Source organism: Synchiropus splendidus, chromosome 4 (genome assembly GCF_027744825.2).
Source record: "Synchiropus splendidus isolate RoL2022-P1 chromosome 4, RoL_Sspl_1.0, whole genome shotgun sequence".
Classification (NCBI taxonomy): domain Eukaryota; kingdom Metazoa; phylum Chordata; class Actinopteri; order Syngnathiformes; family Callionymidae; genus Synchiropus; species Synchiropus splendidus.
The window spans coordinates 740,062-753,615 of NC_071337.1; the positions used below are offsets into that span (position 1 = coordinate 740,062).

At 48.0% G+C, this 13,554-nt stretch overlaps 1 protein-coding gene across 6 annotated transcripts in view; it reads left to right on the forward strand.

Annotated features, from left to right (window-relative positions):
• tspan11 (tetraspanin 11) overlaps nt 1–13,554 on the forward strand; it is an 86,210-nt gene that overhangs the window by 288 nt on the left and 72,368 nt on the right. Inside the window, exons 2-9 of one of the 6 annotated variants that reach the window (XM_053863586.1) lie at nt 1,299–1,398; nt 2,949–3,140; nt 4,706–4,780; nt 5,137–5,241; nt 5,360–5,518; nt 5,578–5,664; nt 7,499–7,599; nt 8,245–9,733. In XM_053863586.1, the coding sequence (XP_053719561.1) occupies nt 1,312–1,398; nt 2,949–3,140; nt 4,706–4,780; nt 5,137–5,241; nt 5,360–5,518; nt 5,578–5,664; nt 7,499–7,567 (774 nt within the window). In that variant the 5' untranslated portion in view covers nt 1,299–1,311 and the 3' untranslated portion in view covers nt 7,568–7,599; nt 8,245–9,733. Of the gene's footprint in view, nt 1–1,298; nt 1,399–2,948; nt 3,141–4,705; nt 4,781–5,136; nt 5,242–5,359; nt 5,519–5,577; nt 7,252–7,498; nt 7,600–8,244; nt 9,734–13,554 lie in introns of those variants that run through there. The other 5 variants (XM_053863587.1, XM_053863588.1, XM_053863589.1 and 2 more) reach the window with 5 other exon arrangements.

The window sequence follows — 13,554 nt, forward strand, 5'->3', positions numbered from 1 at the left end:
GTTATGTCATATTGATGGAGCTTTGCAGCTGTGAAGGGGGTGGAAAACTGAGGAGGGTGTCAGTTTACGGATGTTTTCACAACGTCACGTGTCCTGTGGCGACAGGCAGTGTCGAGGATGTGAAGAGTTGGACCAAACCTTCTCAAGCAGGAGAAGAAAGTCAAGTTCCTGTTGTGCAGCTACGCCCTGATTTCTCCTCCTCCTCCTCCTCCTCCTCCTCCTTCTTTCTCTGTGGGCTTCTCCCTTCAGAGGTGGATCCTCTTCGTCTTCGCCTTTGTCTTCTTCCTCTTCTTCTTCTTCTTCTTCTTCTTCTCCTTCTGTCTCTGTGGGCTTCTCCCTTCAGAGGTGGATCACCCTCCTCCATCTCCCCCTGTCCTCTGCTTCCTCTTCTCTCAAACCTCCAACCCTCATGTGCTCCTTCATCACCTCCATCAGTCTCCTCTGTGGCCTTCCTCTCCACCTTCTGCCTGCCAGTTCCAACCTCCTTCTTCGTCTTTGCCTTTGTCTTTTTCTTCTTCTTTATCTTCTTCTTTGTCATCTCCTTTCTCTGTGGGCTTCTCCCTTCAGAGGTGGATCATCCTCCTCCATCTCCCCCTGTCCTCTGCTTCCTCTTCTCTCAAACCTCATGTCCTCCTTCATCACCTCCATCCATCTCCTCCGTGGCCTTCCTCTCCACCTTCTGCCTGCCAGTTCTAACCTCATGTTCATGTTCATGTTCAGCGACGCCCTAACGCTTAGTTAAATTACTCGGCAGAGGTTTTCTGAGATTTCACAAATGTCAAACGATAAAAGAAGCATATCCCTGGTCCAATCACGGAAGCATTTCAGATCACTTTCCTTCTAAATTATTCATCGGTTCTGAGCAGCCCATAACTCCTGGAGTCATTATTAGAGGCTCGGTCGAGTCAGTAAATAAAGGCCAGGAGGTGGGAAGCACTCAGACCCAGCAGATCGATTCCCGCGCCATGTCAGCGGCCTGGAGGTCACCTGACTGCCAGCAATGGGTTTGCAGGTGAATGAGTCGGGGGTTAGGCTGTTACTGCACTGTCTTCTAAATAGAATGATAGTTGGTTTGGACAGACTGTGTTCACTGTGCTGTGGGACAGACCTGCAGTCGGGCGTCATGTGAGGATTCCGGCCGGAACACAGCCTCCAACAGAACGGTGTTTAGGGGTTGGAGTCAATATTTAATTGCATTGATGGAGTAAATTCACGAGTCAAAGTTACTTTTCTTGAATCATGTGCAATGTACTGTCACAGATATTTTCATGAGTGTTTTCCATTCCTGCCTCTTTCAGACCTGAGGCAACGATGTCAGCTGAGTCGAAAGAAGAGCAGGACTTGTTGATCACGCTGTGTCTCAAGTACTTGCTGTTTCTTTTCAACTGTCTCTTCTGGGTAAGTGAGCGTCCTGTTTTGACAGTGTGATGTCTAATACGTGCTTTGGGATCTGGTCGACTAGACTCCATCCTTGATGTGAACTTACTGTAGTAACCCTGGTGTGCAGGCAAATGTTCATCATTCCATAAACCTGACGGATTATACTGGCAGTTTTTCTTCTTCTCTTTTGGGCATATTCCATCTGGGTGTACCACAGTTAGCGCTCTTCCTTCACCATCCTCGTGGTCACTCATTCATGAATAAAGCGCTTCTTCATCTCCAACACTGTCCCTCCTCCAAACGTCTCCACCACTCATTTCTGATCTTGTCCTTTCGAGTCAGTCCGAACATCTCTGCCTCTGACTCTTCTGAGTCTCCAAACATAAATCATGGCAGTGACAGACTGTAGCTGCTCCACCCACACATCACGTGTCTCCTTCCTGCCTGCACTTCGCTTCTCCTCCTTCTATCTTTCAGTCTTCCACCAGGTCATCATCTACAATTTGACATAACATTTGGCATAGTTTTTGGTGCATAAACTTTGCAGGGTGTCTAAGAAGTGAATGAATAAAAAATATGTAATGTATGATCATCAAGCCATTTATAAACTTCAGTGTCAGCTGAGTCAAACAGCTGCCCAGGAGACTCCTGCATCTGTTACTGTGGCAACAGCTACTGACTTCATCTCTGGTAAACATTTGAGTCAGATGTCAGATGTTTGCAGCGTGTTTTTAACAAAGCAAGTGTTAAGTCAGTCGGTGACCTGGTGTGTGGAGAGGGGAACAGGCTGGTGGCAGGGTTTTGGACGCCCTGTTTCCAAATTAAAGCTTTTTATAAACAGATGATCATGATCAGCCAGGGGGCGCTGTGTCCCCCTGGCACTGGAAGCTCTCCGGCACTGAGAGCTTATTGGATTCTTAAACTGATCGGCTCATCTTCACTGTTCCACTTGAAGAATGCTTCAGCATTTTAGGGACCAAACCTCTTCTGTCCAGGGTGTCCATAAAGTCTCTTCACCAGTGGACACATTTCTTACAAAGCCAAATGAGAAGAGACTTGAGGCTTGATTCTTCCAATCCTAAATGAATGTACTGGACTCCAGTAAAAACAGCCAGTTTTGAACACGAGTCACATTTTATTTGCGGGTTATATTCTGTGTTTCCTGTGTAACTGCAGCTGGGATTAAAAAAACCTTTCTTCTTTAAATGGAAAACCCGTTCTTCTGACGCTGCAGAGGACCTCCATGGAAGGGAGCATCTAAAGCACAAGTGATTTTCAGCAGGCAGATGAGATGACGGCAACTGAAGTGACTCAGTGTGTGGAATGTGTGTGCTCCCGACGAAGCCTGTGCTGAGTTGACGGGGAGACACTTGGTGCGTTTCCTGTCCTGGGAGCTGATGAGAGGAGCAGATCTGGACGCCTCCCTTGGCGGCCGGCCAGGATCATTCCTCAGGAAATGCCCTCTCACCACCTGCTGAAGCTGTGTTGCCAGACGAATCTTTTCCAATTGTTTCAGTGGTACAAGGTCGCTGCACGGGTTTATTGACCTGCCGCGTGTCTCTCCTCAGCTGGGTGGTGCCGCTGTCCTAGGAGTGGGTGTGTGGACTCTGGCGGAGAAGAGTCAGTACTTGAGTCTGCTGGCCTCCGGCACTTTCTCTGCCTCAGCGTCCATCCTGGTGGTGGCTGGAGGGCTGGTGGTGGTGACCGGCTTCCTGGGTTACTGCGCCGTCATCCGAGAGCACAGAAGCTGCCTGTCCACGGTAAGGACGCGTCTCTGCGTCGCACTAAACTGCCTTCACTGGAGTGCTGACAATGAAAGCACTCGCATTCATTCTGTCATCCGTTGTAGTAAGTAGTAGCAGCCCGGGGGCCACGTGCGGCCCTTCAGCTCTTATGAAGGTCTTCATTTGTCTATTTTTCTGCTTTTGTTGAAATTCACACTTGCATTCAAATCTTACATTCAATTCCTTTGATGAGGAATAGTAAATACAAGGTGAAATAAAAGTAATAAACGAGGCTGAAAAAAAAGATCTTTCTGATATTTACACGGCTCATCTGTGATGATGTGTTGCCAAGATATGCCAATATTTGGGCTTTGCATTCTGAAGGGATGCGTACGGGCTGTGTTGTTTATGAGACAAGAAAGAATAGAATGCGTTACTATTTCTTGATGTAATGACGTTAAGATTGACTATTATTAGCACATTCATTTCCACAGCCCTCACATATGGACGTATACATTTATATATGTATATATTTTTTTATCTCAGCATACTAGCCTAATTTCATTTGTACAGTTTTTGCTTTTGAAGACTTTTCTTCTGTCCTGTCTTGACGGCGACCCTTAGCAAATACAGTGTGTAATGTGACCCCGGGGGACGTTTAGTTGCTGAGCTGCTGAGTTACAGTGCGGTACAACCTTTAACATCACATCTCTGCTGCGATGTCGGTGGTTATCTGTCAGAGCAGGCACCTGCGCAGACGTTTGGGGCGGCTGGTGCTCAAGACAGAAAAAGTACCCGACGCAAAAATGTTGTTGTCGGCATATGCTCATTTGAATGTAGTGTAATGTTTTACTGCGATATCATTTCATAAAGGCGGCTAAATAACAAGGCCAGTCAGTGTTAAATGATACCAAAGGATACGCGGGCCGATGCGTCGACATCCCAATGAAACGTGTCACTGCTCATGTGTCGGCACAGATGCCACATTACAATTGTGTGGAATTGATGAGGCAGTCACTTAAGAATGGTGAAGGAGCTGATGAACGGCTGGGGCTTGAGCTCCACGAGGCTCCATCTGCGTGGAAGAGGAGAGGGGAATGGAAGTGTTTGTAGGACCCACATAGCCAGTGTCAGATACTGTAGCCTCTGTCGTGCATGGGTTCAGCGTGTTCCCCTGTGGAAGGTGTGTGCCTGAGGGTCAGCGCAGATGCAGAGGTTCTTTAATAAGCGCCGGAGCCCATCAAACATGCGCATACTAGCCGCTGGCTCTGAGGGTTCTGCATCTGAGCCAGAGCCTGTAGCTGGAGGTGGGAGGGAACCTTCCATGGAGGGTTACGTTCTCCCAGCAGTTCATGGATGTCAAGGTTCCACAGGAGGTGACTGTGAGCTGTGTGTTGTTCACAGCGTGGGCGCTTACATGTGTGCATGCATGTGCTCGACTTGTGTGTCAGGTCCACGATACCTTCAATATTAGTTCAAACAGTTCAAAGTCAGCTGTTGCTCTGCATGTGTCCAACATTCTGTAAAAAGTGCTTCCACACCACAATTCATCAGAAAGTCTGAGCTCTGGTCCTGATGAATCTTCTCTGCTTCTCTCGCAGTATTTCTGTGTGCTGCTGCTGATCTTCTTGATTGAACTGGTCGCTGGAGTGTTGGCTTATGTGTATTACCAGAGGGTAAGTTACTGCTGCGCTGAAGGTGAGTGGGTGAAGATGCCGCTGCTAATGCGCTACATATGTGATTCAAACTCCACCAGATGAGGGGGAGGCCCGGGTCCACTTTTTCAGAATCACAAAAACTGTATTAATCCCAAGGGAAATTGTGTTCCTCACATGCCCTGTACACAACACGTCACAACAAATATATATATAAAGTGCAAAAGAGCTGAGCTACAATGTGCAAGAAAATGCAGTTCCTGGTCCATATACTTCAGAATCCGACTGACTCCCAGCCTGATCCTGCCACATCATCTTGCTTGCCTTGAACCCTGTCGACCTCGGTGCCCAGCCCATGATCATTCTGCTGCTTCCAGCTGAGCCAGGAGCTGAAGCAGCATCTGAGCCGGACCATGACGGAGAACTACCACCAGCCTGGGAAGGAGGCCATCACCCTGGCAGTGGACGAGCTGCAGCAGGACGTGAGCACTCGCCTTGTCTCTTTGTTGGGCTCAGGGCTTCTAATGATTATCTTTCTGTCTTAAATTCTAGCATTTTATGTAAAAAAAGTCTTCAAGTCACAGTTCTCTTCACCTGCAGCTCAAGTGCTGCGGCAGCAACAACTCTCAGGACTGGGCTTCCAGTGTGTACGTGGCGACGGGTCAGGCGGAGGGCAGAGTGGTGCCCGACAGCTGCTGCAAGACCGTCACCCCTCACTGCGGCAGGAGGCACCACCCGTCCAACATCTACAAGGTGGAGGTCGGTGGGTGAAGCCAAGAGGGTTGAGTGTGCGTCGGCTCACCTCTGTGTCCGTGCAGGGCGGCTGCATCACCAAGCTGGAGCAGTTTCTGGCCGAACACTTGCAGATCATCGGAGCTGTGGGCGTCGGAGTGGCCTGTCTGCAGGTACGTCCCGACTCAGTGGTGACGCAGCGCTCCGAGAGTTCAGGGCCAAGCTGTGCTCCTGGACAGGAAGTTCACCGTCAATGCTGACATCCAAGAGTGAATACAACACAATAATAACAACACAAAAACTAGAGTGACCTTCCACTGACAACGCTATTATTTGTCAGTAAAAGTTCACGCAGATTAACCCATGGACATGATGGATCTAACAAGTTTTCATCACACATTTTTTCCCGAGCATCTCCAGTGCATCTCTCCGTGGCTGATGTGTTTCTCGCTCACTCTTCTGACTGTTCAGATCGTGTTTACAATACCACCTCTGGTAGCCCAAGTTCCCATTCTGGACCCTGGTGTCAGAATGTTTTCCAACTAGCCGCCCGACGTTGCTGTTGTGTGAACAGGCCTGCTGCCTGTTTACAGCTGAAAATGGAGACGAATTCTAGTCTCTCTGTCGCAGATCACGCAGGATGATTAACCTGCCTTCACATCTTGGTTTTCACTCCCTCAGAATATTGTAAAATCCCTTACATGAAGCGGCAACACCATGAAAGTCCTTCCATAACTTGTCTGTGTTCATTGCTCCCGACGTGATGTGGAAGGTAACGTGACATCAAAGCCGTCTGACAGACAAGGAGAGGTAGATTCTGACTCTTTTAAAGAAACTGAAAACCACTATGGTGGTGTCCCTTTCTATGGTTGGTTCCTAGTGACGCTAGGTCACGTGTGAGCTGGACCGAGTCGATCGGTGGTGGGACAGAAGCAAGATTATTGAGGCGTATTACCAACATATGTAAGGTTTAGTCCTTGGTCATGTCTGTCAGTGTCATATTTCAGCACGTATAAGTGGCACCTGGGACCACAACTTTTATTGTTTTCTGTCAACAATGGCTGCATTCGTCCTCTTGTGCCTCTCATTTTTTAACCTAGATGCACCTTCTGAACATTTGTATATTGCATCTTGTCACAGATGAATAAGTAGTACTCGCTGAAGAAGCAGCTGCTGTTTTAATGGACAGTATCAATAAACCGCTGAACGTCCTGGTGCTGTACAAGCAGATCCAGAACAAAAACGTCTGCTGTGTTGTCAGTGATGTCGTCATTCAAGGTTGATGGTTGTGGTGCTTTAAGACAGGGGCTCTTCACCTTTCTGATCTCAGGGCCCGGCTTTTCCAGAACAACTGGGTCTGGGCCCCATACAAGGACGAGAACTGATTCATGACTGTGACCACTGATTTCAGAATGACTGGTTTCCTTTGTGTTCAATAACCATATACATGTAAACTAACCGAAACCTTGTGAAATGACATGAAACCATGTGATCATCACAAAGATACTTGTCATGGAAAAGTCCAACCAGCAGCAGAAGCAGGTGCAAGTCATGTCCATCACATTTACTAAGAAAAAAAAGAAGTGAACTGTTGAGAAAATGGGAAAAACTGTACATCATGAATAATAGTCTGAATGAGATAAATATAAAAAATCAATGTCTAAATATCATAATATATGTTCATAAATAAACTTAAGAAGATAAGTAAACTGTAAATGAAAGTTTTGCCACTAAATGTTCTTATCAATTTTAAAAACTTTACTGTAGGGGGCGCCATCACTTGACATTCTTTCTTCTCAAGAACTTCTCCATAGTTGGTCAGTATCACAGATGTGCAGCGGTCAAGTCAGTTCACTGACTCACTACTGCGTGGCTCATGGATTAAAGCTGAGCACCTCAGAATGACTGCTTTGGGACGCAGCATTAACTTGGATTTGATGCCTTCTGTAATGACTCTGCTCCTGAGTGCTGTGTGTTGACTCCTCCGTGTGTGTGTCCACTCGGTAGCTGATGGGGGCAGCACTCACCGCCTGCTTCGTCTATTTGCTCTATAAAGAAGAGGAGGCAGAGTTGTGAGCCTTGACTCGTCCAGAGAGACCAGGTCTGAGGTCTGTGTGGACCGAGAGTCTGCATGCCTGTCCCCCCGCATGTGTCTGGCTCGGGCTGCTCTGTGCTGACAGGAACCTTCATGTGTGTGTGAGACGTCTCAGAAAGCTACCAAGGAGGAGCTTTGTCAGCGGCTGAATGGGAGTGCTTTGAAAAGATAGCAGCTTAAGCTCGGCCCATCGTCAGTGGAGTCCGTCCGTCTGTCCGACCCGTTGCATGTCGTCCGCTGGTTAGCTGTTAGTCGAGTTTGGACTGATCTGGAGACAGAGCTCCCACACACACACACACACACACACACACACACACTGGTCTCTTTATGCCTCAGAAACGATTTGAATAGTTAGTTTGACAAACAAACAAAAAAAGCGACTGATAAAACACTCGGGTCCCATGTTGCCTTAAGAGGTTCACTGTGACATCTGATATTGACTTTCTACACGTACCTCTTTGCTCTGTCTTCAGAATCAGCTCATGCTCCCACCTTGCTTTGTCTCGTGCCTGACCCCCCCACCGCCCCCGTGTCCGATGCTTGTTCATGAAACATTGTCCCTGCCTCGACTGCATGACCTCTGACCTCACCAACATCTACCCGCTTCTCCAAGCCCCAGACCAAGCGCTGGCCTTTGACCTGACACTTGGTGTTTCAGATCTGTGGGATGGTGTTCACCTGCTGCCTCTTTTCAAGGATGGAACCATCTACTCTTCACTCCGTCAGCTGACTTGGTCTTGTGCACGAGCATGGACCACGTCGCCGTTACTATGACACCAAACGGCAGTCGTGCTGCGAACTTCAAAGCTTATTATTCCTGAATGCCTGAATGTGCCTGATATGAGGACTTTTATAATCTATTGTTATGATACACATTGTCCGAAATAACACGATTACTGTTTTAATGCAACTGTAATGTGACCATGTTGAGTATAACTATCCCCACAAAGAGGATTTTTGGCGCCATCTTCTGGTTGACTTGATCATTACGTCCCCAAACTTCTACGCCGCTTTTCTTTTGACCATAAAACGTCGCTTGTCTGGCGTCATTGCGGAGCCATGACCTCGACCATTACCGGCTTCAAGCTACTTGTAAAACTGTCCTGGTATTTACAGTTGATATTTCAGTTAATACCGTGTTCTTGAGCTGTTTTCACGTGCCATTACCGTCCTGTGCTGCCTTTGTGATGCGCCGCAGGCAGCCTACTGGTCTCCCCTGCTCTCGACACTCTACTGTACTGTACTCTACTGCACGTTAATATCCAATGGATGTGGCTTATTGGCGTTCCATTTCAGTCGGTGGAAACACTAAGGTAAATATAGCTGTCAGGGTGAGAAACGCATGGCAGACCAAATTACATTTTGCCACCTGGCTCTTGCCGTCGTGGTCATTTTCGTACACCGCTACACGGTGTTATTTGTTAAATAAAGCACTTCACTGTCACAGTTTGGCTCCTGTCCACTTCACTGGTGATCTCCATCCCTTGATTATGCTTGTAGCAGAGTAGTACCTGGGCCACCTCTCCTGGCTTCTGAGGACATGGGAGACAAGTGGATGTACTGTCCCTCACTTGAGAACAAGACCCCAAGATACTTCAGTTCCCGTCCTGTTTTCCCAGAGAGAACCATGGACTCGGATTTAGCTGAGGTGATTTCTGCCGGCTCCGCATGTGACTACAACCACGCATGTTTTTGAAGAGCAGCCTGCGTGATGCCATTGTTTTGTGGCCCAGCTCTACTAATGCGTAACCCCATCCATAGCTTTCCAGCTCACTGGCCGTGTTTTCACACACATGTGGGAGTGTTTTCCTGGGGCGGAGAACATGGCCAAGTCCTTTATCTGTGTGAGGTCTGACAACTTTTCAGCAGAACAATGCTGTCTGAGCTTTTCAGCTTGAAACTGCACCTGGTCCTGATGCAGTTCCAGTGACCATGTGGTCTACTGTCCAGTCGAGCAAGGTCTTCAGGGAGCTAGCACGTCCATTGTTTACTATTGTTTCCGACATATTGTTTCCATATGAGATAAACAGATGACACAAGCAGGAAAACGGCGCTTTGAAGCGCTGGAGAGCTGCTCTCTGTTTCTCCTCAGAAGGAGGAGGACGATGTGATTTCCTGCAGATGTAGCATGTTGTGTCATACATAACCATGAGGCTTGACATGTTTGACAGCTTGCTGGAGAGGTTCATCTCCTCCACATGTGGCTCCTGCTCTCCCACATGATCTGCCTCCCTCTTGCGCCTGTGTAAGCCACTTGACTCGTCTGACAAAGCAGGGGCGCAGCCTGTCCCTGGGGTGGCGCTGGAGTGTCCGTGAGTGTGGATGAATGACTGTTGTGACTTTGAGCCAGAACAATTTCTAACCTGATAGAGTTGAGTCTTGCTCAGCCGTGACAAGTGTTGCTGGAACCTTGTGAGTCCACTTGTTATACAAGGCTCCTCAGAGATTCCACTTTATCAAGTCACAGAGTCTATTTTCTTCTTTTATTTGCTGCAGTGCGGTGGGTTTTTATGAGTGTTTACTGCCTCACAGTTTCGGTATTTAAGGCCGGCTCTGGCAGGTCCTCTCCTTCTGGTGTTTTGAGTCCAGCTCCGGCATGTGAGAGTCCAGGACTTTGGAGGGATCTGGCCTGAACCAACTCCCACCATGCACTTCAACAGTTAAACCCGGGGCCTCAAAGTGATGCGCAGAAGGACCACTGTGAGTGCAGGGTTCTGTTCCAGGGGACTCTTCACCTGATAGGTGAAACTGTGCTCTGGATGGACGGAAGCAAAGAACCTGCACCTGCTGCGGCTCTTTTGCTGATGCGACTGAAGTAGGAACTACTTTAGTCGCATCTAAAGTAGCTGATTTAGGTGTTAGGTCAATGTAGAGGTGCGACTGTTGCGCTGCCATGTGGGAGTCGGGGATGGAGTATGTTTGGACAACAGAGTCAGGTGACATTTTTGCATCAAAAATCTGAACTCTGGTGACACGTTGCAGCGTGTCACCCATTCAGAGCTCAGATTTCATGATGTTGCTCACTGAGAGGGAAAGTTCAGCACAAGATGAAGTGAAGTACAAGTGAAGCTGATGGTAGCGGCTGGTAGCAGTGACAACTCGCCAAGCTAATAGCTCCTCTGAAGGGCCCAGACACAGCAAGTCCAAGTCTTTTGTTGCTTCAGTAGACTTTCACTTTAGGTGGAGGGCAACAATTCTGCTTCTCCATGTTGACGTTCCTCTGGCTTTAGCTCCATTCCCAGTACTTGTGTAATGCGGCGTGAGAAGCAGCGCTAAGGTAGTTTGGTGGCTGGAAGAGAGCAACCACTTGCTCGAGCTTAGTTTGAATGCATCATCCGGAACAATATTGTTTGTTTTGACGCTCCCACTTGAGCAACAGACCCTGTTGCTCCTTTCCCACTTCATCTTCTGCTGTTGCTTCCTCCAGAACCAAATCCCTCCAGAAGGATGGAGGACGTATCGCAGCTCCGATCTCTTTTTTTCTTCGCTCTTGCTTCCTGATCTCCACTAATAAAGGATTGATGTGACGTAAATATAAACTGTAAGTGGGGTTCTGAAAGAGCCATGCTGTCAGAAGTTGGACAACTTTTTCTCATGTCTTCTCTTGCAGTTGTGGCCTGTCACCCAGACGTTGTCTGTAAGCAATAAACTCTGCTGACAAAGTCACTCGACAGACTTGTAGCAGGTTCTGAGGAAGTGCTGGCAGGTGCTGTGATTGACGGGAGCCCAGTTTTCCATTTGCTCTTTGTGGTTGTTGGACACAGTAGAAGCACCACTTCTGCACTGTTGTCCTGCTGTCGACCCCAAGCTGCCGATCGCACTTCATCAGGGCTGGATTCTCTGGCACACTGCCAGAAGTGGAGCATTGCTTTTACAGAAAAATGCATTTGAAGTGTGGCGCTTGACTGATGGTCGGCAGCTGATGCTGTCACTGAACCTTCTGGCTCTTAATGAGACTTCACTGATTTCATGGAAAACCTTTAGGAACAAGTGTTTTTTCAATTTGATCCTGGCAATAGATTTCATGAGTCTTTCAGCTGCGTGGCTCAAAACTGAGCCCCACGTTATTGCTTCCTTACATGCTTGAGAACCGTGCGGGGCTTTGCCTCAGGTGAAGTCCAGTCCCAGAGGTGCGCTGCTGCTGCTGGAGCCTCTCTGGGTCATCTTCACAGAAATGACCTGACCAGTCTTCCAAGCCATCTCTTATAAACAGGGGTCCCCCAAAATCCACAAAAACAACTGTGGCTGCAGTCCCACCCCCCAAAACGCCACAACTCGTCTGTCATCTACAGTGGCCAAGAGTGTAACAGGAAACACCACAACAACATTTACAGAAAACCACACTCAAATAACAAAGCACACCAAAACGTTCACTTTTGACAGAAGTGAACCACCAGGTTAGCAGAGACCGTCCCTCATTGGTCGCCTTCCTCGGCTCTGGTTGGACACCAGTCCACCTTCCTTCCACAGCAGGAAGGGAAAATAGTGCAGAGCAGTGGCTGCTATCGAACCCTGGCTTACTGAGATTATTTGGAAATGTTTTGCTGTACCTCTTAACAAACATCTCGCCTCTCCAACTGGTTCCTTGTCTCCTCTGCAGAGGTGGTCAGTGGCTTTCAAATGGACCCCCCACACGTCACCCTGCTGAATCTTATCGAGCACAAAACAATTGAGGTCGAAATCTAACGCTCTCCTCAACATAAACATGCTACAATTGTATTTGAAACCCATTAAACACCCACAAAAACAGTACATCGTGGCGTGAACCCACCTAAACTGAAGTGGTTTTGAAACGCTTGTGTTCTAGTGGCCGCTGCAAACCCTGGCTGAGGACGAGGATGAAGAGTGTCATGTTGACTCCCAACAGCTGCCTGCACGGTTACGTAACCTCGGTGACGCTTTACTACCTGTTCAGACAATTCTTTCCTCATGAAACCGCTGGGCGTTTGTTTCCATTCAGATCAGCCACTGACACATCAACCCTGACAGCAAACACTCGCGGGACAAATCGATGTTTCCGCCACCGTCAACCGCCTTGATTGAGCGTGACAGTGGCTCAGAGCAGGATGAAACGATGGAAGCCGGCTGTGCCTCATCTCTGGATCTGGATCATGGAAGTCAGCCCGCCTTTGTTTGGGTGGTGCTGCGGCACTTTGTTTCCCCGAGCATCAAACATTTACAGCCATCAGTTATATGAAGCGCGTCTGCTGCCTTTCAGTGAATCAGAATGGTTTCCAGCGGATGTTTGTCCCTCTCTGTAATGCTGTTGTTCCCGAGGCTTCCACTTTCTCTGCAGATGTGGCTTTGTTGAGAGGACGAATGCAGACTCACTGTTACAGCCAGCACCAGTCTGTGTTGGGGTCAGTTATGGTCACTTGTCTGAGCTTCGCACCAGTGATGTGATGCTTGGGTGGCACTGGTTGCTGGTTCTATTTCAACTCAGGTTTGAAGCGAGCCCTTCAGTCTTCTCCCTGCGCTTGCTTCCTTCTGTCCAAGGCCAGTTAGTGACTCTGGTACTGAGTCTGTGTGTGACGGGCTGGTCGCCTTGTCTGGTGCCCTGCAGTTGACTGGCAACGTGCTTCATGGGGAGTGGAAGTGGTGTGTTGTGCTCTGGGCTTGGTGTGATGATACGGTTCAGTTCAGGTGCCAAGATAAAATAAAAAAAGTCAATGAATTTATTGTGTTTGATTCAATATTTTCTTTTTATTTATTATTTTATTTGTTTTATGGTCTTCTTTATTATTTTATATATCTGATCTGTGTTCAGACTTCACTTTGACACTCCAAGACAAAACACAATAAACATGTCTGAAGCCTGTCCTTCACAACATAATGGTATGAAGTTACATGAGAAATAAGATGTGACTCGATACTTTAGCTGCTCACAGACCAACGGCGTGGAAAACAGCCTTGGTGCAGGCAGTGAGATGGACAATATACTGAGCCAAAGCTGTGATTTAGCTCTGTT